The sequence below is a fragment of the Pituophis catenifer genome, unplaced genomic scaffold (genome assembly GCF_029215685.1).
Source record: "Pituophis catenifer annectens isolate HBS135680 unplaced genomic scaffold, rPitCat1.0.hap2 SCAF_1, whole genome shotgun sequence".
NCBI classification, from domain to species: Eukaryota; Metazoa; Chordata; class Lepidosauria; order Squamata; family Colubridae; genus Pituophis; species Pituophis catenifer.
The window spans coordinates 113,208,208-113,231,563 of NW_027256881.1; the positions used below are offsets into that span (position 1 = coordinate 113,208,208).

Genomic DNA, 23,356 nt, shown 5'->3' on the forward strand with positions numbered 1-23,356 from the left:
TGTATTTTCCCATTTTTGTACTTATTCATTTTAATTAAAATAAATGTGGATGCACTCAAATGCTTTCTCGAGCATAGCACTTATTTCTCTATATTTCATGTACTTGAATTAATTTGCTTCTGTGCTAAAATGATGCATTTTCCTAATGAACAGCAGAGTTTTAATTCCTCTCTACAGTATTGAAATATTTTGCATACTGGAACAGGCTTGGAAAACATTAAACGTTTCATTTTTATATTTTTAAAAAACTGAAAATAAAATTAGCAATTGAATTTGATTCTGCATTCCATATTGTATGTGTTTCCTGTGTGTCATCAGGTAGCCCCAATTTCCTCCTTTCATAGTGAAAGAGAGCTTTATTTACTAAAAAGAGCACAGGAAGCAGAGGAAAAATTGACTGAAGCCAATACTTTGATTGAACATCTGAAAACCACCTCCCTTCAAAGAGAGAAGGAAATGGAGGCAAAGATTCTGGAAAGGAAAGTGCAGCAAGATAAAGAGTTGTCTCAGTTAAGCCAAGAAAATTATGTTCTTCAAACACAGGTACCATCTTATATTCTTTATATATTCTTTATATTCTCCTTAATAAATAGCATCACGTTTGGTATATTCCACTAAAACAACATTTATCTTAACATTTGATAAAAATGTCCATGAAACTACCCACCTTACTCATATTTTTGGAGATGCAACTTAACCATGCAAAATTGTCTTTCTACTCTTACCCAGTTATATATATTGAAATGTATATTACTAAACAAGAAAAAAACTACTATTCAATTCCTAATAATTACAGAAATATGGAACACTTTTATAAAACCAGATAAATCCATATCCAACACATCAACTACTTGGTGGAAAAGTAGAATATAGATATGATTTTCAGGTAATATAACATTTCAATAAATGAATGTTATTTACTTGAATAATGACACCTATATTCTCTCAATTATATATGTATTCAGTTTACACATAAAATTATTCTTTTTTCTTAGCATTTTTATAAGATGCGCTTAATGCTTAGGCATTTTCTTCATAGCTAAATAATATAAAAGACCTAAAAAGAGGAACAATGTGGTCAAGTATTCGTGAGAAAAATCTGAACGATGAAGAAATGTTGAAAGAAATCCAAAAAGAAATCCAGAATCAAGAGATTCTTCTCCAAGGATACCAACAGGTAAAGATCGTGCAATATTGTGACTCTGGGCTTTTTGTCCTGCGTACCAAATGTGTTAGACAGCAGTTCTGATTTCAGCAGTAGTTGTCTTGGCAAAACAAGAAGAGGAAAAATTAGAAGCAAAATAACTTATTTTTTGAAAATTCAGTTTGAAGCCTTACTTTATTTATTTGTTTGTCATTTGTTAGATTTATAATCAGCTTTTCTCCCTGCAGATTATTAGTAAATTTCTTCATGTCATAATCTCATAGATGAAGACAATATTTACATAATTTGTATCAGGAAATAAGTATATCCTGCTGCCAATTTTTGACTGTAACTGGTTCTGGTCATCCTACTCTGTTGATAATCCTTTTGTTGAGCAGAGATTAAGCTTCCGGCTCAATCAATACATGTTCTTTCATTGAAGCAACATTTGAAACAAGACTTAAGGACTAGTTTTGCCCCGTCCTCCTCCCAAATTTTATCATTTTATGTAATATAATTTAACATACAACCACTTTAAAACTACAAATGATACACACACCAAAATGTCAGTGCAGTGTAGCACTTTAATCTAGCTGTATTTAATTAAATGCAGTAGTCCATAGCTTCTGTGCTGCTATCCATACAACATTATTCATTTAATAGGTTCCCATTCAAATCCTGAAATATTTCACTTGTGTCCCATAAAGTAACAAGATATTGTTCGATCTGAATTGTTTTAAAGACAGTTTTTTTAAATTTGCACATTTATTCAGAAATAAGGTTCCTGGAGTTTCGTTATTGATTCATAAAATTGAGCATTGGGCAGCAACTTTATTTTCTGAGCCAGGGAGAATGTTGGATGAGATCTGTCAACAATACTTTTATGTAACAAACTACTACTGGTTTGGGAATTAGAAACTACAGATAGCGATACACATCTTTTCACATAAACCTGTAGTAACTAAGTTAATTGTTCTTTTTTTAATTAAGGAGAATGAAAAATTATATAAGCAAGTTAAGGAGCTTCAACTAAATAACAAGACAAATGAGGAAATTATGTTTAAAGAAAATCAACGTTTGATGACTCAGTTAGCAGCTTTACAGTGAGTTTATTCAAATGTATGGCAAAATGTATGATACGTTTGCATAAATTATTTCTGAGGTAAAGTAAATAGAGGAATGTGTCATTTATCTGGATATATAATTCCTTTTGAACATAAGTAGGACTAATTTCCAAATAAACATGATTATAATTGTGTTTTGTCTAATTGATTTTTAGCTAGCAAATCAGTTGTAGCCATTCCCACCAAAATCAGTCGCTTTAATTGGGCATTCTAATATTGGTGGTAGTTAGATAAGAGTTGCCTTTCAAGTATTGCCTCATTTCTAAACTGTACAAAGTGGGTAGAATTATATTAATAGATGTGCCTTTTTTAACTTAGTACTTTTGAAAAGGTTTTGCAGAAGAAAAGCCATTTTAGAGAAGTAGCTTGGGTCAGGACAGATTTCTTATTAAGTTTGTAAATTAGCCACCTAATATAAAGTTCTGAATCTCATCATCATCTTGCTATTCAAATTGAATAGCTTCAAAAAGGAAGTTATTCAAGAAATCCCAGTATAGAAATTAAAAAACCTTATTCTGCTCAGAAGTAGTACCATCTAAATTATTCTGAGATATTCTTGTCATTTGCAATAAACAAAGAAGTCAGCAATGGAATATGCATATACGTACCCTGTTTCCCCTAAAATAATACATCCCCTGATAATAAGCCCAATTGGGCTTTTGAGCGCATGGCAATAAGGCCAAGCGCTTATTTCAGGTTTCAAAAAAATATAAGACAGGGTCTTATTTTCAGGGAAACATGGTATAAAAGTTAGATTCATTTGCAGGGCATATCCAAAATAGAGACACTTTCTAGCTTAAATATAAAACTACAAAAGTGATATTTTTTAAATTTAAAATAGGGAGAAGCTGGAAAAAAATAATGTTTTACCACATGGGGTACAGAATGATAAACCATCTGGGAATCAGAATTTCACAGATTTGATTTCAGAACTTCGAGCAGCCAAGGTAGGTCTTTTTGCAATTTCTTTGCTTTAATATTTAAAATATTGCCAACGTTCATACCATCGATATGTAGATATGTGATTAATTTTTATAATATCTCTATTTTAATATTCCTTCTAAATAAACACTAGCTTGAACTGATAAAGTAGATTACTCTGATTTAACAGATCAACACAGAAAAGTTTCTGTTCAAATGCTTTCCTGTTCCTTTGTGACCAGATGATCATCCTTTTCCATTTAAAGTGTGCATCATCTTTCTAATCCCCAAATTTCAGGAGCCTTCTTTATTCAAATAAAACTTCAGTTCATGGCAGGGGATCAGTTTTTTCTTATTGATGCCCCTAACAGTTGGGCAATTTTCAACAGAGTTTATTGTTGAGGAGTTTCCGTTTATTTTCCATATAATTCTTATAAAGTAGAACCAATTTCATGAACTGAAATTGCAAATTAACTTTTCGTTTGCTTTCCTACCATAAAGTGTAACGTGATTTACACTCTTAATTTTGTGGGAATTGCAGCTGTAAATGATTAAGTGGCAATTCCATCTGGGCACTTGGACAGACTGATTTCTTGATAAAGAGAATATGGAGTATGTCGCTGGCATAGATCTCTGGATAGACCCGTCATTATTCCACACCATACGGAAGGCTCAGTTCAATGCTTAATAACATGTTTTGTCTGTCTCTCTTGTCTGATATCCCTGTGCTGGGTTGGGGAACAAAGGCTACAGAAACCAATTTGCTTGAAGAGAGAAAGCATCTAAAGCAAGATAAACAAGCCCTTGAAGTTGATTTGGCACAAATGAAGAAAGAGCGAGATCTGGCAAGAGCCCAGATTGTTTCTGCCTCAGGTAAACACCCTGTTTTAAGAAGACTATTTCCCAGTGAATAAGATTGCTGTTTTGTTGTGTTCCTAAAAATGGAAAATATTATATATGTTTAATATTCAATGTGTTTGTGCAAGGGATGCCTTTGAGAAATAGTGTAGTTCCAGCCTAAGTGTCTTCCATGCATATATGTACTCATATGTAGAGAACAGTCACACTGAGTCTTCAAGAGGATGCAGTGACTTCAGCATTTTGATGTGAGGCATTTTGCTAGCCAGAATGCTCCATTTAAAGCACATGGGGTGAGATGATAGCACTGTTCAAATATCTAAGGGGCTGCTAGAAAGAAGAGGGAGTCAACTTATCCTCCAAAGCATCTGAAGGCAGAACAAGAAGCATTGGATGGAAACTAATCAAGGAGAGAAGCAACCTAGAACTAAGGAGAACTTCCGTTACAGTGAGAAGAATTAATCAGTGGAATGACTTGCCTCCAGAAATTTTGGATGCTCCCACACTGGAGGTTTTTAAGAAGAGATTGGAAAACCATTTGTCTGAAATGGTATAGGGTTTCCTGCCTGAGCAGGGGGTTGGACTAGAAGACCTCTAAGGTTCCTTCCAACTCTGTTATTCTGTTACTGTGCATGATACTGGTTGTGAACAAAACACTAAAGCAGCCACTTCTTTAGTAAGGCTTACATGGCACCTCAGAAACAGCTTTGCAAGAAATGCAGCTGCTTTAAAGATTGGAGGCGAATGCACAAAGAGTCCTGTTCATTGTAAAACACCTCTATTGCTTTCTTTTCATTATGAAAAAGAAACCCAAAGAATATCACTATTGCATTTGGAAGTCCCATCTTAGCCATGAAAGCTAGCGGGATGATTTTGAGCCAGTCACACTCTTTCAGCCCAACCCATCTCACAGAATTGTTGTTATAGGGGGAAGACGGTGTCTTGGATATGTTTGTCACCTTGAGCTATTTGTAAAAATAATAAAGATGGGATATAAATAAATAAATAAATAAGTAGGTGAGTAAGTAAGTAAGTAATTTTTTTATACAAAAGTAACTCACAGTTTAAAACAAAAGTAAAGAAAAATAACAATGATGCTTCTAAAAGGATTAAGCATGAGTCATTTTATCTCCTAGGTGAGAAATCGTATGAAATGAAAATTATGGAAGAGTCCTACAAAGGTGAAATTAATCGCTTACAAAAAAGACTCCAGTGGTATGCAGAAAATCAGGAACTCTTGGATAAGGATGCAGCTCGCCTCAGGGGAGCAAAAGAAGAAATCAATAAGCTGAAAGTAGAGGTGATTATAATATCAAACATCACTAGAATTAAACCAATGCAAAGCAAAAGGCATCAGGTGCCAGATCTCCCAATTGCCCTCTTAGACAGAGTATCATATAGCCAGAAGTGCATGTATTTGGGGGGAAGGGGGGAATCTATTGCCTGACTTCTTGGGGGGCAACAGTAATGGTCACATCTTGTTTCTCATTATAAGTATATAGTCTGGCCACTAACTGCCAAAACAAGTAAGGAGGGGAAGATGGTCCCTATATAAGCAATCGGGGAATTTTCTATTCCAGCCTGTTAGCATATGAACAGAGGTGGCTACTTTTGCTGCAGTTTCTCTTTTAACCAGAACTAGGTGATGGAATCAGCCTGGATTTCTGCTTGATATCCCAAAGTCTTAAGTTCAAGAGACACTGTGATTTGTACCCTGGCATACAACTGTTCTGTATTTTAGAGTTTTAGATTTCTCTGTTAAGAAGTAGCTCAGAAAATGTATAGTTGGAATTGGAGGCTTGGAATGCAAATAGACTCCATCTAGAATGTTCTCTTTTGCTGGTTAGCTGGCCAGTAATATGGCCATTGCACAATCAATGTGCCCTAAATATGTTGAAATTTTTATAGTTCGAGAATGTCAGGTTACAACATTCATTCACACAGAAGTGTGAATGAGTGAGATCAACTTCTATAAATTGTTCTTTCATCTATCATTTTTGTGATGATTTCTCTGTCATATGTAACATTTCCACAAGTTCAATAAAAAGAAAGGTAGAATTTCAGGTTCATTATTTATGTCAACTTATTCCATCCTTCCTTCCTTCCTTCCTTCCTTCCTTCCTTCCTTCCTTCCTTCCTTCCTTCCTTCCTTCCTTCCTTCCTATTCCTCCAATTGTAATTTGCAATATACAAAATTAAATATAAATTAAATACTGCAGTATGCAATATTAAATATTTTGTATGTGTAAAACAAGAGAGACACAAGACAAGGGTATCCTCTCCTTTATTTTTATTAGCATTACTAGCTAATAGAGCTAGCATTAGAACCATTGGCAATCCAAATACATAAAAAAATAGAATTTTAGAAGTCAAATTAGTTGCACAAGTACTTAAATTGAAATTATTTATTAGTGATATTGTACTCACAATCCAACCTATAGGCTCCCTAAAAATGTTGATGGAACATGATATGGTTCAGTATCAGCAATCAAATCGATTAAGAAAAGAGTCCCATGTTGATACGAAATTGACAGAATGAAAAGCAACTTGTATGTTGACTATCAGGCTTTAAAATTATTGCTGTAAAGGTCAAATACTAAGAGTTTTTTAAAAACGAAAACAATAAAGATCTATTGACGAGAGAGAAATTATTTGGTAATGTGAATGCTATCATAGAGAGGATGACTTACTATCTCCTGATACATCATCAGAGCAAGGCACACCTAACATCAGGGGGAAGCAAACTATTCCAGAGGGACAAGCTATTATTGAGAAAGTTCAATGTCAAGGTTCCAGTCCTCCTGTTTTCATTAAGAAAAACCTTCCATTGAAAAAGAATGAAAACACTTTGTGTTACGATTATGATAAATTAATTGTTTAGGGCACTCCTTAGTATATACTTTTACTTGAAAAAGTACTTTACTTTTAGGTTGAAAAGCTTAGAAGTGAAGCTGGGCATCATTCTGCCCAGCAAAGGACGCGACTAAAAAATAGGGCAGCAGATGCTAAACGGATTCAAGACCTTGAGCGGCAGGTATGTAATACAGTCCTTTTCCTTGTATTATCTTAGTATCTACTTTCATTAATAATTAGAATGGTGGTTTAACTGTTTGCTTTCAAGCTCTTTTCTGGGAGAAAATTGTTAAATAGGTTTCCAGAGTGGGAATAGGGAATTAAGGCCAAATGATCTTTGTACTAAAATAATGTCCAAGGAAGGATGATTAGTTCATGTACAGTAATTGAGAGATATTTCAGTCCCCTTCTGAGATAGAGAATCAATTTAAAAAAATTATATATCTATGTCTTTTCATTGCTCTTTGCCTAGATGCCTGAAATGTATGGTTTTTGGAAAACGATCTGTGTGCATGCATGTTTGTCTACCCCAAATTTAGATGGAACTGTTAAATGTTGATTCTGATATTTTTAGTATGCAAAAGATTTTTTTGCCACTGAGTTTTCTTTTCTTATTTAGTAAATCATTTTTACAGCTGAGGCTTGTGAGAAAGCATGTGTCAAATATTAATTATAATTGAATTGTTAATTCTAAATTATAATTTGAATTGTCAATTATAAATCTCACTAGTTCTATTCAATGTATTCCAAGGATTCTACCTTTAACTTATTAAGGGTATCATCTGCATATTTGTACTGTTCAATTATGAAACAAACATCCTTAGGTATGTTTAATATTTCAATGTAAATATTGTCAGACACTTTTCTCTGTCACTGAAAATGTAAAATTAAAATGCCTTTCCTCTAAACCTTTTGATCTCCTAAGTGGTTTTTTATTTTAATTGGATTTAATGTATCTTTTGAAAGGTTAAGGAAATGGAAGGGATTCTGAAGAGAAGATATCCTAATTCCTTGCCAGCTTTGATATATGCTGCTGCTACAGCAGCTTCTGAGGGAGACGGTGATGCTTCACCAAAAAATAATACAGTGGAATTTCTTGAAAGAAGAGTTAAAAAGTTAGAAACTGAACTGGAGGGTAAAGATGACGAAGCCAAAAAAAGTCTCCGTGCCATGGAACAGCAGTTTCAAAAAATAAAGGTGACATACTTCACTAATGTTTTAAATGCTTCTTTTAAAATCTACTAGCTGACAGCTGAGAAGAATGAAGCTGTTAAGATGCCAGTTTGACTGCAAGTGAAAGGCCTCTTGGTGTGGATGAGACCATTGCAAGTAACAATCTATTCTGCACTAGTAAAAATAATAAGGAATGCATTACTTGCCTCCATTTTATCTGTAGAGAACAGACTGATTATTACTTTTCTATAAAAAACACAGGTGGAGATGAGCCAGGGCTTCAGCAGAAACCTTTGATTCAACAGATCTTGGCAATTATAAACCTGACTCAAACATTATATTCTGAGAAAGTTGATTAAGAACTCTGATCACTAATTATCTAGGCCCATTTCAATTGGTTTCTGGCAACATATACTAAAATTGTTTGATTAATTTGGTAACCATGAGTTATGCTGAAAACTGCCTTGCAGGGCTGTGGTTCTGGTCGCTTTTCTGGGTATATCAGCAGGTTCTAATACTCTGATGTATCTTGGATGGACTTTTAAACCTGGCTCGTCTCCCAGGCTTTGGACATAGCTTGTTAGAACCCCTTCTTGCATGCATGATACATTGTTGCTGATAGGATTCAAGATGTTATTTATTTTTATGAATTTTTTTTAAAAAAATTACTTCATTGTTTTATGCTGTGAGCCAGAGTCAATTAAACATGGACAGCATTACAATAAACAAATAAATCATAGTATGCTTTTGAAATGTCCAGCAGGATTGGGCCTCATTTTCCAGTGATTCCAATTCTCCTTATTAGGCTACATTCAGAAGATAATGCTGGGAAACTACTGGTTTGACACCTAGGTTATTCCTTTCCAAAATCCCTACAAAATTTGTTGTCCATCATGCTGATCAACATTATCACATTTTCCTTTAAGTTCCCTGGTGCAATTTCACAAAATCCAATATTTGTATTTCATTTTACCTTTACGTAAGCTAAAGCATGCATGTAAGTATGCCTACTTTGTCACTTTAGCATCGACTTTAACTTTCCTAGAAAGGAAGCGATAATTGTGCCAGTGTTTCTACTTGGGTTATTTATGCTGCTCAACAAGCTGCATTTTTAAAAATATTTTCACGTATTACTTATTGGTGTCAGAGTCTTTTTTTAAATGAGTGTGGTCAAAGTGAGTGAGAAAAATAATGTGGTCTACCATACTTCATTGAACTTCTGTTCATAGCATTGGTACTCCTATAGGAACATGGCTTGGTGGCTTATATCTAGGAAAGCTGGCAGATAATACAGTTCTCAGGTTGGTATGCAAAGTGCCATAGTTGGATATTTCAATCTGGATCCACCCTGGTGATTGCTTAGGAAACAATTGTGTTCCCTGGGAAAGCGTTATGGAACCATTAACTATTGTGCCCTCGCTCTCCTTTGAGATTCAGAGCAAATAAAACCTAATATAGGTGAATCTTTACTTCCTGCAATCTGTCTTTACAGCTTCAATATGAGAAAAGGATTGAGGAACTTGAACAACTGCTGGCATATAAACTGCTGAATGAGCCTCAGAAGCTTCAAGACAAGTCATCCAGCTTTGATCAGGAACTGTGTCAGGTCAACGAAGCCCACCAGGAGACTGTTCAGAATCTTCAGGCTGAAATCGATTCCCTCCGAAGCCACGTAGCTCAGCTAGAAAGTCAGAAGAACCCACGAGATGACGACGCAGATCTGCAGTCACTGGAATATCAGGTGGAGCAGGCTCGTGCAAAAGCCCAGTTGGTTCGGCTGAATCAGGAAATGATCGCCAAAAACCGGGAGATAAAAGACCTCACCAAAACTGTTGAAAGGCTTCAAAAAGAGAGGAGGATGATGCTCTCTGGTACAAATTCTGGAAGGAGACTCGATAAAAAAGGAATGCTGGAAAAAGACTGTGTGAGCCCTGAGAAAAAGGTCCCCAGGAGTCCAGGTTTTTTTCCTGATAATCTCAAAGATAAGATATACCAGCCCAATGTCTTTGCTGACGCTCACATTTCAGAAGTCCAACAAGAAAACGCCCACCTGAAAGAAGAATTGGGAAAGTTGAAACTAGAACTAAGCGGGGAAAGGATATCATCTCAAGCAGCTCTGGCAAATGCTGAAGAACTTATGAGAAGGTACCGTAGTATTTTTTATTATCTACAGTTTTTAACACACTATTACTTAGGGTCACTCATTCCTGTACAGTAGTAATGTTTGCTGATCTAAAGTTTCCCCCACCCCTATGGCAGTCTGTTCATTAGAAGCTACTCCCTCAGCAGGGCCAGACTGAATCAAAGCTTTCCCTTGCAGTTTAAGTCAAGCTTCCACTGGCATCAGTTGATTTTTTCCCCCATTAATTTTCATGCAGTTCTGTGAGTTAGAAATACACTCTAAATTACAATTCTATAGTATTACCGTATTTTCCGGCGTATAAGACGACTGGGCATATAAGACGACCCCCGACTTTTCCTGTTAAAATATAGGGTTTGGGCTATACTCGCCGTATAAGACTACCCCTCTTCCAACGCACACCAAATAAAAATTAAAAAACATCAACTGGCTCACCCACAATGTAAAAGCAGCTGTGCTAGACCCAAAATGGCCCCTGCAACAAGCAGGAACCTCACACAGCCACAAAAAGCCCCAAAACCCAACTTTCACACTTTACACACACAAAATTCCACATACAGCTTTGTGAGATTTTGTGTGTTTGTGTAGTTAGAGTGAAACACTACAGAAACACACTAAATCTCAGAAAGCTGCACAAATATTATTTTATTTTATTTTATTTTTATTTTTATATGAAAGCTAAATTTAAAACTTCCTAAACTTTAAATGGCTAGATCTAAAAAAGAACAACTAAAAAAAACCCCAATTAACTATTTTTTTTAAAGCTCCCAAAGGGGAAAAAAACTTACCCAATAGAACAGGGGTCTCCAACCTTGGCAACTTTAAGACTTGTAGACTTCAACTCCCAGAATTTCTCAGCCAGCTTTGTTTTGCTGGCTGAGGAATTCTGGGAGTTGAAATCCACAACTCCCAGAATTGCTGATGGAATGGATTGCAGGCAAGCGAAGCAAGGCAAGCGTTGCAACTAGCAGCTAAGGTAAGCAAGCTGGAGGGGGAAAACTTTTTTCCTTTTACATGGCTCTGGCGATCCCAGCTGCGTTGCCTGATTAGCAGGCAACTCAGCTGGGATTGTCAGAGCTTGGATCGCCAGGGCCATTTAAGGCTCGTCAGAGCCTTTCGGGCTGGTCTGCCTGGTTACAGGAGAACGACACCCGGCGTATAAGACGACCCCCGACTTTTGAGAAGATTTTCATGTGTTAAAAAGTCATCTTATACGCCGGAAAATACGGTATTTGCATTCTAGTCTTAAATAAATTTATGGAGGTTAACACGTGGTACGTGCAGCCATTTGGACCAATACGACAAACACACAGATTTTTAAAAAATGTTTTTTTAAAATTAGACAAGCATTTTTTGGTCAGCTAGTATTACATAGAATCTTTTAAAGGGGGTCTGTTTAATTAGAATAGAAATCATACGTGTATTGTTTTTCCATACTATTCATAATTTTCCTAAGATGTTTGTTTAGTGCACAAAACTATTTCATTTTTTAAAATATGCTTGTTTATTTAAATTGTAATTGATAGAAATGGCACAGTTCATTTCTTTTTTTGGCTCTGTCTTGGTCCTTTTTCCACTGACATTGATGATGAATCTTGTGCTTGTTTTATTAGAACTAAAGATTTAAATGTTGTCATCTTAAAGTTTGGACATCTTTTTCTCCTTTCTGCCCCCTATTCCTCATGTATAAGAGTGGTATTAAAAAAAAGAACAATGGGAAGAACAATTATGATTGAGTTTACAGCTGCAGAAACTTTTGAAAAATATAGTAGATACAAGCCAGATATGATATTCATACTATTTGGGAAGAATTGAATATATTTAGCTTACTACCAGTACAACAGGAAGTATTTCTTTTTCACTGTGCTTATAGAGCTAAAGAAGAGCTACAAGGTCATATTGCTACTCTTAAAGTATCGCACCAGAAGGAGTTGGAGAGGATTCTTTGCCAGCAAGCAATAGAATATTCTACTTCCAAAGCAGCAGAACTGAACAGCAAGATTTCATCTCAAGAGGTAAAATTGGCCAGAGAGAGAGAGAGGGACTCACACACACACATGCTACACCACACCCCTACAGATACAAATAGGCACACATAGGCATCAACATTAGCCTAAAGCCCATGATGTATTGTATTTTGCAGACATACTTGCCATTACAGCAAGTACTTTTTTCTGGCATAGAAACCGCTGTACTATATATTAATTACTCTGAATGCCATGTTTATGTAAATTGTGTGTTTACACAATTTGCAAAGCTAAGAAATATACCAAGAGATATTCTTACCCACTTTGTCAGAAAGAACAGTACACATCACGTTTTATAGCAGAATTTTACCAATAGAAACACACACAATGGGAGAATGGTTTGTGTGGATAACGGAACTAGCAGAGATGGCAAAATTAATTTGTATGATTACAGAAATACCAAAAACATTTATCAGTGACTGGAAACCCCTTAGGGATTTTTTGTTGAGAAAGGAGAAAAATGAACCTATGGTTTGTGTATTGGTTCTATAGAGTTTGTCAATTTCTGTCTTCGTCCCATTTCAAAAAGATTGATATGAGATTGAACATTGTCTGGGGTTTGAGGATTAGAAAGGATAATTTATGAAAAAAAGGAAATTATGATGTGGCCTTAGAGGACATAAAATATATAAATGTATTTATAACTATTATCAAAAAGATTAGAAGTCATTTCTTTATAATCTTTTCTTTTACTTTTCTATTTCCTTTTGTTTTCTTTTTTATTTAGTACTCTTATTTTGTTTCTTTTCTAATATTTGTATCATTTTAATCTTGTTAAACATTTCTTCAATAAAAAATTATATTAAAAATATGGAATTGAAACGATTCTTTGCAAGTTATTTGCTTTTTAAATAGAAGAGCTAAGGCAACACAATTCTCTTTTTCCAGTCCGAATCAATGCAGATTCTTATTACTAAAGTGGAAGGGCTACACACCACCACATTTTTATGATAAAATTAAAATGTGTCATGTTGAAAACTTAGAATAATCTAATCATTGAGAATATTTATGTCTTCCCATAGAGCCTTATTAAGTACCTTCAGCAGCAAGTTCATCAGCTGCAAAAGGAGGAGGGAGCCCTTGTGGTTTCACAAAGGAGGGAGGCCATTCTTCAGAAGGAGGTAAATTGAAATCTAAAGTGTTCTAAAATTACTACAGCAATTTGTGAATTGGTGCGTGGTCACATGATCACGATTCAGGCATTTGGCAGTCAGGTCTCAGTTACAACATTGCAGTGTGCCACAGTTATGTGTTCACCATTTGTGACTTCTATTGCCAGTTTCCAATAAGGAAAGTCAGTGAGGAAGCCAGCAGGCAGTCACAAATGGCAATCGTGACTCCAAGTTGCTACAACCATGCAAGATTTGGCTAACAGTGACAGCTGTGATTGCCGCAACTGCCATTTTAAAATGTCACAGTCATATTAAGTATGACCACAATGCTTAGCGATTGAGTTACTGGTTCCAAAAGACCATCCTTAAATGAGATCTACCTGTATATATCTAGGATAAGTTCAGTAATATCTAATTATGATGATGCATAGAAGAGCACAAAAAAATCACTATAAATGTTATATTCTTTATTCTCCCACAAATAGAATCATGCTTTTATATGGTTGATACATGTTTGTATAGGTTAAATAATTGAATTAATACTGATTAATCAGCTTAATTAAATGCTGGATCATTACATAAATTACCTTCCAGATGGCAAAGTTATTGGAAGAGCTCAAAGTAGCTAGAGAGAATCAGAGCCCTGAGTCGAAACGCTTTTCATATCTGGAACGAAAAATAAAACAATTAGAAACCAGTTATGAACAGAGAGAGCAAGAACTTCAGCAGGTAAGAAAACAAGGAATTATTAATCTTAAACCATAAATAGTTTATAAGCCTTTCAGAATCACAGTAAATATTTTCTGGTTTTGGGATTCTAATCTGTTGTGAAAACATGCAGATATCATTAATTTGTATATTGAAAAATCATTATAAACATTATTGGCTTAACAGCAATATGCAATAAACTGTTCTTACTAGTAGAATTCCTTCCATCAATGTAGTGGGAAGATGTTCCCTCTTCCATTTTTCATCTCCCAAGTAGCCTGTAAATTTGCTTTGGAGAGTTTGAAAAACTCCCAGGGTAGCTTTGGGAGAAAAGTCAAGGAAAAATTGAAGGTTATCAGTATCACACTTGAATAGTCCCATGCAGCAGAAAAAAGACTAGTTTCATTACAATCTTCTTCGGTGTCTATGTAATCTACTTCCAGACAGTAAGAAGCAGTCAAATTGTTATTTAAAAACATAGCTTAGGTGGAGAATGCTGCAAGTCCCTTCTGATTCTTTGATTTAATATAAAGGTTAAAATATTCAGTTATAGATAGCCTGCAGCACTGGATTCTGAAAAGGGACAAAATGACTGAATTGTTGCCAAGCTCCTGTGATTCAGCATCTGCCCTTGCAGTAGGGTGAATTCAGAAAGGTGTTTTCTTAATCCTCCCCTACCTCCTCCTTAGACACTAGAATGAGTATTTGAACACACGGGGATTAAGGCCTTTCCAGGTGTGAGGTCAGAAGCCAGGAAAGAAAGCCTCCCTTCCCACTCCTTGCTAGTGTTGGCTCTGCCAACGGCACCATAGTCTTTTCTCAGTTCTAGCTTCTGAAGCTATCTTTTTTAAAAAAAAAAAGGCAAGAAAACAAGTCATTTGTGGCAACTGTTATAAATTTGTCCATACACTACTTCCCCTGTCAAATTTTTGTCGGTTCTCTTCATAGTGAGTCTAGAATTAAGGGCTTTTAAATAATTCAAAGACTGTGTCTCATAGAATTTTTACATGAAGAATTTGTTCTCAGAATTACTTTTCAAGGCCATTTCACATGTTGCCAAGTCCCCATTCTTCTAGAATCAGTAGGCCGTCGTATCTTTTTTCATTTTGCAAAGATACTTGTGGGCAATATCCTTCGGTATGCATGAACTGAATTTATTACAAGCCATAGGAGGTTTCTTTCAGAGAAACATCTGAATAACATACACTTTAAAAGAGTTTACCTTAAACCCCATGGGCTGGTACTGTGAGGCATATCTCTTAGTGGAAGAATTTTTTTCAATTCAATTTTACCATAGTTGTTGCTGTAAATGCTCTAAGAATAAAACAGACTTGGAGATATTGATGAGCATGTGTTTTGCAATAACTATTTTCATACTGTACAGGTAATACAACAAACACGATACAATGTAGAAGTTGAACAGTTTCGGGAAACCGAGAAATGGAAGAAACTTGCTCTGTTGAAGAATCAAGAACTGGAAAAATTCCGCATTGAACTAGATTCAATGTTAGATGTTCTACGGCAGTTGCAGAAACAAGGTGTTGTTATAACACCAGGTAGCTCAAATATGCCAGAAAATTATTGGAAAATTTGAACATCTGAGTTAATCAGAGACTGAGAACTCTTAATAAAACTAGAAATAAGCTGAAATTCTGTAAAGGTACTGGTTAGTGTTTTTGACTCGGTCCAGATTTCTACTAAAAATGGAGTTAAATCTAGAATTTAAATCTGTTTTTTTTTTATCCTTTAAAATTTTTCATATTTTAAAATAAATATATTTTACTAAACATTTTAGTAGATGTGATTAGATTTTTGTAAAGATTACCAGTTGTTTTGTTTTTTTTACCTCACAAGAGTTCTGAGAAGCTTGGATGACACAGCAATTGGAGATGATGAGGCACTGGTAACCATAGGGACAGAACATAATGGTTGTTTCCACAAGGCTTGCTTTTTTATTTTAGTCAGCAAAAAATTATAGTTATTTCCAACAATTGCAGTAAAATCTCTGAGGCATCATGTTTATTTGTGAAAATATTTAGTGAAAAAAAAAACCTACTCAGTTTTGTAATCTCTAACTGGATTCTTGTCCCATTAAGTATTGCTAAATGCCCAATATCACAGCTGGCTTAGTTGATTGTGGCCCAATTAGAGCACTTAATGTGGCATTCTGAGTGGATTTGGAGGAAGAATAGAATATCTCCCCTTATTAATTATATGACCTTAGACTTTTATGATCAAAGGCCAACTATGTAAAATTGGGTAAAGTAATATAGCTCATTCAGGGTATAAACAATTATTGCAGTCCAAGTCTACTGAATAGGTCTAAGCAGTTTTAAGATTAATATCAAAGTGTCATATAAAAATACTGTGTATTGCACTCAGCAAAAAATAGTTAGCATAGGAGTAATTCATAAAATATTCTAGAATCTTATTTGGCTTTTATAAAATATTTGAAAACTGTTGTGTCGGCTATGTTTTTCAATAACAAATTATCAGTTTTGTTTATACCTACTACTCTCCTGAGAGACACATTTTCCATTTCCCATTCATTCCCACGCTGATTATGATGATGTTTCATAGCTCTCTCCTTATTTTAATGACAGCATTGTCAGTCTCAGCTGCCGGGTGGTTTTTCTTCAAGTGTTAAGCAGGGCTGAGCCTGGCATTTCTTCATGTTCTTTTAGAAGGAAGCCCCATCCCTGCCCCATCCCGCAATCAAGGATCTCCCTCTTAGAAAAAAGCAACCCCTTCCATTGCCTCCATTGGTAGAGGAGAAAAGAGAGACAGAAGCCTTCAGGGAGGACATGGCCACTGTCTTTAGAAAAGAAGAATTCAGCTCCCGACCCCTTGGTCCATTGTCAAGAAAGCTAGAGTAACATAAGGGGAGAAATGGAACGATTCTGGGTAATGCTAACCGTAAGCAGCATTCTCATTAAATGACAAAGGAATTCTATTAGGACTGAAATATGGCCAGACGATGTTGATAAACGAAACTCATCCAGTTGTTGCATAGAAGCGGCAACAGCCAACACAACCGTAAGGGAAGTACTGTAGGAGGCTTTTCAGCATTTAGAAACTGCCTCAGTGACAAGGGGTTCAGTTCAGCAAACGCTTCCAGTGGCTGAAAGAAATTTTGTCAATGAACCCAGTTACAGTGGTGATGCCATTAACGGACCTGAAAGAACTGGTTAGGGATAGATTGTCTTGGCTGGAGAAAATCTATGTGGTCACTAGGGATCGAAAACGACTTGATGGAACATCATCAAAGAGCAAATGTGATCTACAGTGGAGCTCCTGTCCTTCTAATGTGTGTTGAATTACAATCTCCCAAAAGGTTCTGGCATTCAGATCTGTTTGATGTTGAGAGCCAAGTGTGACCATCATCTTTCGAGTCTAGCTACATTTCTTTTTTGTAATGACTAAATGTGACATATTTCATTATTGATCAGCGTTCTGGGCATGTTATTTAATCAACAAAAGTACCACATTTCCAAGGCAGTGTCATTGACTTCCACTTGTTTGTAGTCTTAGGGCAATTCCACATTGTAGCATTTTGCTCCTTGTCTACTGGGTGATGCCAGTTGGTCATGAAGCCAGACTAACCACTGCCTGGATGTCAAGCTGTGGCAACAATGCCTGCCAGGTCTTCTGTCTACCTGGTTGGTCCCAATCTTGATTCTTTAGCTCAGTGTCGATGGAGATTCTCAGTCATCCAGGTCATGGTTGTACCAAAGGTGCTTTTTCAAGAGGCAACTGGACTTTCTTTGGAATTCTTTAGCTCCAACAATCAGAGCAAGCACCACTTTTCATGGGTGGGTCTTTGATGGTTTATATTTGCATGAGTAAACAATACCCAGCAGTTACAGAATCATACATTTGGGAGGGATCTTCAAGGTCATCTAGTCCAACTTCCTGCTCAGTGCAGGAGTTTTTGGCTTACAATAAGCCATTCACTGCCCTTTAAAATACTGATGAGGAGATGGGGCTACCCATATTTTACCATCCAAAGAGATACTTTCTACCAGCATTTACTTAGCAAGAGTCACTAAAGAGAATGTCAACAAGCCAAAAACATAACAGGATTCTAATCTGGAAGTCCAGTAGCCATTTGTGATGTCGAGAGAAGGTAGGGGATCGCGGAAGGGAGGAATTATCCCTGTTTGTTTGTTCACTTAATATGCTATCCATTTTGGCAGCTTACAATAAAAACATGAAAAATTGACAAAAGAATTTCAGTGGGGGGTTTTTTTTCTTATTTTTTTGTTTTGTGTTGTTAGGAAAAGGTTTGGGGTTTGTTCCTTGCTATACTTTTTCCATGAGAGATTGAACTGTGGGAGAAAGGCTAGCAGAGCCAGGGGGAGGAATTAAAAGAAACATCAGTTAAAAATCATTACATAGTCACAAGCGTACTGATCTTTGCTTGAGAAGTTACCCGTGCATAAGCTTTTAGCAATAAATCTGTTTATTTGAGCCTTCATGTACGGACCTGGTTTTTCACACTCGACATTAAAAACCACAGTGGACCCTGCCTTCCCCTTCCCACCATCACCAATTACCCCCTGCCTTCTGTCCCTCCGTTTCCTTGCTTTTAGATCATTATATGCCTCTACCACTTATTTTCACCAGTGGAGTTAATAACAGACATACTTCAAGGGTTTTGCCGCAGACGATTTAAGCAATTGAATGCCAGGCCACTTCAAGCTACAAGCCACTCCAGCTCCAAATGGGTGGGATGAACAAGTAAACATGCAAGGAAATAACCGCTGTTTCATTTGTCTACCAATGAATGGTTTAAAAGACAACATATCACCACTCTGCTAGTAGGGTTAAAGAATCAATTTTTCATACTACTATTTATCAATGTTGTTGAAGAAATCCATGTAATGTCTGAGAACTGCCTCACAAAACACAATGGGGCTCAGGCTTATATGGAACTTTCTTTGCTAATGCAGAAGCCCCAGAATAATGACCAGCAACATATAGGAAGGAGTTGACTGACAACCCCATATAGTGACCAGCCAGAGGAGAGACATTGCCTAGAATGGAACCCAACTGTTGGGGATAAGTAGGGCAGAAAGGTCTGTTCAACCCTCCCAGCGTCGTAGCTAAAGCATTGACTTAATGTAGTTAATAGAAGTGAGTAGAGGTTTCCTTGGTGTTTTAGAAACTGCTAAATGCAATGCAACTCAAATCCCAGTTTAAACTAAGCTACTGCTTGGCTTGAGCAGCCTAAAAATCAAGTACTTTTGACGCCATCAGATTTAAGAAAAACATATACTGTAAGTTATAATTATGCATCTAGGTTTCTTATTCCTTTTTAATAAAAAGGCAAAAGCTGTATTCCGGAATAAGTACAATCTTTGTTTTATTGCTCTTAGTTTCACTCTTGTTGGGAATATCTGGTACAGTATAATGTGTGACAAGCACAGTAACAGACATCCATCTATTCCTATAAAGTAGAATATGACTCTCAAGACATTGAAAACCGGATTTCATAAAGACATTTGACCGCATCACATCACAGTGCTTTATAAATGCTACTTTGCTGCAACATTACCTGCATCAGTGCAGAAGAGTGAATGCAAGCATTTAACACAGGGTTTAAATCGGTAATGGTGAGGTGATTTATTTCAGAATATGACTGCACCCAATTTCTTTGAATTCAGCACATACGTTCTATGAGAATTGTGGAATTTATAGACTCCATAGAAGTTGATAGAATGCTTTTCTTTGTATAGAGTTTAACAGAATCTCACTGCAACTTCAAACTTGTTTTTCCAAAGCAGTGGTCCCCAAACTTTCCAGCTATGTGCATGCTTGCCCACCACTTCCATGGCCCAATTCTGATCAGGCTGAGGCTCAGTAGTGGGCTACTGCCCAGGGTTTGGGGACCCCTGTTCTAAAGAAAAAAATGTATAAATTTAAAAATGTGAGACCTTAAAGAAGGAAATGCATTCTAAACCAATCCCATTGTCATGCACTAAACTAAAGCATGTTTCATTAGCCAAAGTCCTGAAACCTATAAAGGTAAGATGGGATGGGAATACAAGAAAAAAGGGTATTCTCTTTTAATGGACATCCAAAGAGAGTGATGCTACCAGCTGCAAGCATTGACATTTTGCTCAAGTTTCTTCAGTCAAGAATCTGGCGAGAGACTTGACTCACTGGTTTGTTCTCCAAAATGATAGATGGCTCAGAAATTAACAAGTCATCTTCACCCAGAGAATCATAATTCACAAAGTTAGGAATGTTGAATTTCGTATGACAGTTCAGCTCCTCTTCCAGTCGTCCACCGTTCTCAATAACTTCTTGGAAGTGGATGCTAGTGTCCATAACTGGCACCTTGTGACTTTGCTTGGTTCTATCCGTGTCCTCAAGTTCATTGATGTAGTAATGGAGAAACAGTTGCTGAGAAAAAATTCGCTCAGAATCCAGCGGCTGTCCGAAATCAGCTACAAAGTTGTTTGTGCAGAATTTTTTCTCAGAAGAATTTATACGCCTATGAAACAAAGAGAGAGGAACAATGGATAAGAAATTTATTACAGTGTCATTTAGGTGCACAGTGTGAAACAGGAAGTGCCAAAACATATTTATTAATGTTTGTTAATTAATTGGAATTATTCACTGCCATTCTTCCAGGAACTCATGGTGGCCATGTTACGTTCCCTTCACTTTTTCCCCCAACAATCCTGTGGGGATTGTTGGGGGAGGTAATTTAAGAATCTGCTAAAATGAAGGGATTGGCGCAAAATGTCACTCACTGAACTTCCCTGGTTGAGGATGAACTTAAACATGTCCTATTTTAAACAGTGGTTCTCACTTAACATATGCTCATTTAGGGACCGTTAAAAGTTCTGACAATGCTCAATGAGAAATCCTTATCACAGGTCTTCATAGTTGCACTAGGGAACTCCACCAATCTCATTGTACATATGTTGTGCAGTGACAATAAAGGTTATTATTATTGTGGCTGTTGCAGGGCCCCTGCAATCGCACAGTCACCATTTGTGACTTTCCCCTGTTGGTTTCTGACAAAGTCAATGGGGAAGCCAGCAAGAAATTGCAGATGGCGATCAAGTCTGTGGAACGCTGTTGATTGCTCAGGATTTGCCTAAAGATGACTGGAACTACTACTGTAAGTCAGCATCGTCAACATGATGTGCCTTACAACCACACTGCTTAGTGACCGGCTTCCAAGTCCCAATTACAGTTGGTAAGTAAGGACTACCTGGGTCCTGAAAATAGATAATATTTCTCAAATATTATCAATTTGCAATTCTTAGTGTTCTGGGTGAAAAGTGTCTCTCTTGCTCAGCTGTTCCAACATCAGTAATGGCGTTTCAATAAATCCTAATAACCGAGGGCAACGTTTACATTTTCATGTAGAACAAAGTACATACATTTGTTACGAAATATTTAGATTTAATTGTGAACACATAGCATTTCTGGCATTAGCAGTTATACTTTTTGGAATAATTCTTAAATAGCAGTACAAGTTGGCTGTTTGGTCCACCGCAACGTAAATCCCTGAGTCATTTGCTCAAAAACGCTCAGCTAAAAGAGATGATGGTTTTTCAGCGCCAGCAGCAGGACTTACTCTTGGTGTGGTACTCCGGTCTTGGTCAGCAAGGTCAGCACGAAGAACATAAAAATGACAAAGACAGCAAGGCCGACCCAAAATCCAATCACAATGGAATCTGTAACAGAGAAGGGGTGGGGAAACTGAATTCAAAATATACATCTTAAAATTTATCATTGAGAAGGAGCAAAAGAGGATTTGGACACATAAAGCATCCAGATAAGACTTACATTTGTGAGCCTTGAGGTCTTCAAAAGAAACTGGGCCATATTCATAATATTCATATTCCCAGGTATAATCAGAATGAGATAATAAGGCATGTTGGGATGTTTTGTTGGAAATATAGTGATGTTCCGTCATCTCCAGCCTGACAATACATAAATGAGATAAGCTTTTGCTGAATAAAGCAATTTCAATGTCAACCTGCTTTATCCTATGGTATCTCATCTTTCTACCTACCACTTTCAATGACTGATAGTAATCCTATCCCATTGCAAAGATTAGGATTTACCTACTCTTTCCAGTTTATTGCTCACATGGCTAAAATTAGCAATGTCGTAGCTACAGAACAGGTGATTCCAAAGGTCAATTTTATGTCCAATGTGAGTTGCAGACCAGCACTCAACATATAAAACTAAACGCCATATTCATTCTGAGTCGTGAAGAATTTACATCAGCCCTTCAAACTAGACCAGATCAGAAAAGAGACCATCACAAGAATTGTTGGAACTCTACGATCAGAAGATAAAATAACAGAATCTTGAAAACCCGAGAGAGAGGGATAGAAGAAAGGGGAAAGGAGAAGAAGAAAAGAAGGGGAAATAAGAGTAGGAGAGAAGGTTAGAAAGGGAGGAAGAGGGGAGGAGTAGGGGAAAGGAAGAGGAAATAGTGAAGGGGTAGGAGAGGAGGAAAGAAGAAAGTAGAAAAGGATAGAAGAAGGGAGGGAAGGGAAAGGGGGGAGAAGAAGAAGAAGGGTTGTTGGGAAATAAGGGAGATGGAATGGTAGAAGAGCAACGTCAAGTATAATGAACTAATATGAAGGTTAAAAGATAATATGTATGATAAGTGATTGTACACTTATGTATGTTTATGAGAAATAAAAATAAATAAAAAATTCTTTTTTAAAAAAAAAGAAAAGAAAACCTGACAGCAGTTCTCTCCTCTTCCATTTTGCTGTTTTTTCACTTACAGCTGAATGAAGGACTATGCAAAGTCAGATAATTGGGTTTTTTTCCCCCTCTACTAGAAGATCATCAAATCTTCTAGTTACAAAGTCGGGCTCCTGAAATTTGATAAGTGATTATAATGCTCAGCAAGGGATGGAGAAAAGAACATAGGTGGAAGGAAGAGGAAAGCAGAAAAGGAGCAGATCTCACACGATCTTCTCAGAACATTCATGCAGTCTCATTATCTATTCCACAGTTTTCATCAGAGACAGGTTCAAGTGGAACCCATTCCGGTGGAAGAGAAGTGCTGGAGAAAAATCTAGAATTGTTTTTCTCTCTCTAGGCATCTTTCCTCTTTAATACAGCATTGCTACTTCTTGTATCTCAACCTTTCCCTTTCACTGATTCCTTATCCCACTTCTCCACATACAAGATCATCTTGCCCTCTTTTGCCAACCTTGTTTTAGCAACTTATAGCAACTTGCAGTTTGGGAATAGTTACTAGTTGTCTTTTTCAATGCTATGTATCAACTCAACTACCTCTGAGAAAA

At 36.5% G+C, this 23,356-nt stretch overlaps 2 protein-coding genes across 2 annotated transcripts in view; one reads left to right on the plus strand and one right to left on the minus strand.

Moving 5' to 3' along the window:
• CEP162 (centrosomal protein 162) overlaps positions 1–15,762 on the plus strand; it is a 41,514-nt gene extending 25,752 nt beyond the window's left edge. Inside the window, exons 16-28 of the mRNA XM_070954220.1 lie at positions 319–543; positions 1,040–1,177; positions 2,135–2,247; positions 3,110–3,215; positions 3,936–4,062; positions 5,184–5,347; positions 6,977–7,081; positions 7,867–8,097; positions 9,566–10,218; positions 12,087–12,228; positions 13,263–13,361; positions 13,947–14,081; positions 15,445–15,762. Coding sequence (XP_070810321.1) covers positions 319–543; positions 1,040–1,177; positions 2,135–2,247; positions 3,110–3,215; positions 3,936–4,062; positions 5,184–5,347; positions 6,977–7,081; positions 7,867–8,097; positions 9,566–10,218; positions 12,087–12,228; positions 13,263–13,361; positions 13,947–14,081; positions 15,445–15,654 — 2,448 coding nt within the window. The 3' untranslated portion in view covers positions 15,655–15,762. The remainder of the gene's footprint in view (positions 1–318; positions 544–1,039; positions 1,178–2,134; positions 2,248–3,109; positions 3,216–3,935; positions 4,063–5,183; positions 5,348–6,976; positions 7,082–7,866; positions 8,098–9,565; positions 10,219–12,086; positions 12,229–13,262; positions 13,362–13,946; positions 14,082–15,444) is intronic.
• Positions 15,763–20,192: 4,430 nt separating this feature from the next.
• MRAP2 (melanocortin 2 receptor accessory protein 2) lies at positions 20,193–21,999 on the minus strand. Its single transcript, XM_070954232.1, has 3 exons — positions 21,870–21,999; positions 21,658–21,757; positions 20,193–20,559 (listed from the first exon to the last, which is right to left on the minus strand). The coding sequence occupies exons 1-3, from the start codon at positions 21,997–21,999 to the stop codon at positions 20,193–20,195; spliced, it is 597 nt and encodes a 198-aa protein (XP_070810333.1).
• Between the last annotated feature and the right edge of the window lie 1,357 nt (positions 22,000–23,356).

Bases quoted from the DNA above. Each gene is read 5' to 3' on its own strand.
- MRAP2 (XM_070954232.1), bottom strand. From the start codon at position 21,999: ATGACGGAACATCACTATATTTCCAACAAAACATCCCAACATGCCTTA. The intron at 21,758-21,869 runs GTAAGTCTTATC...TCTCTGTTACAG, and splicing joins AGACCTCAAGGCTCACAAAT to ATTCCATTGTGATTGGATTT. The intron at 20,560-21,657 runs GTAAGTCCTGCT...TTTGTTTCATAG, and splicing joins ACCGGAGTACCACACCAAGA to GCGTATAAATTCTTCTGAGA.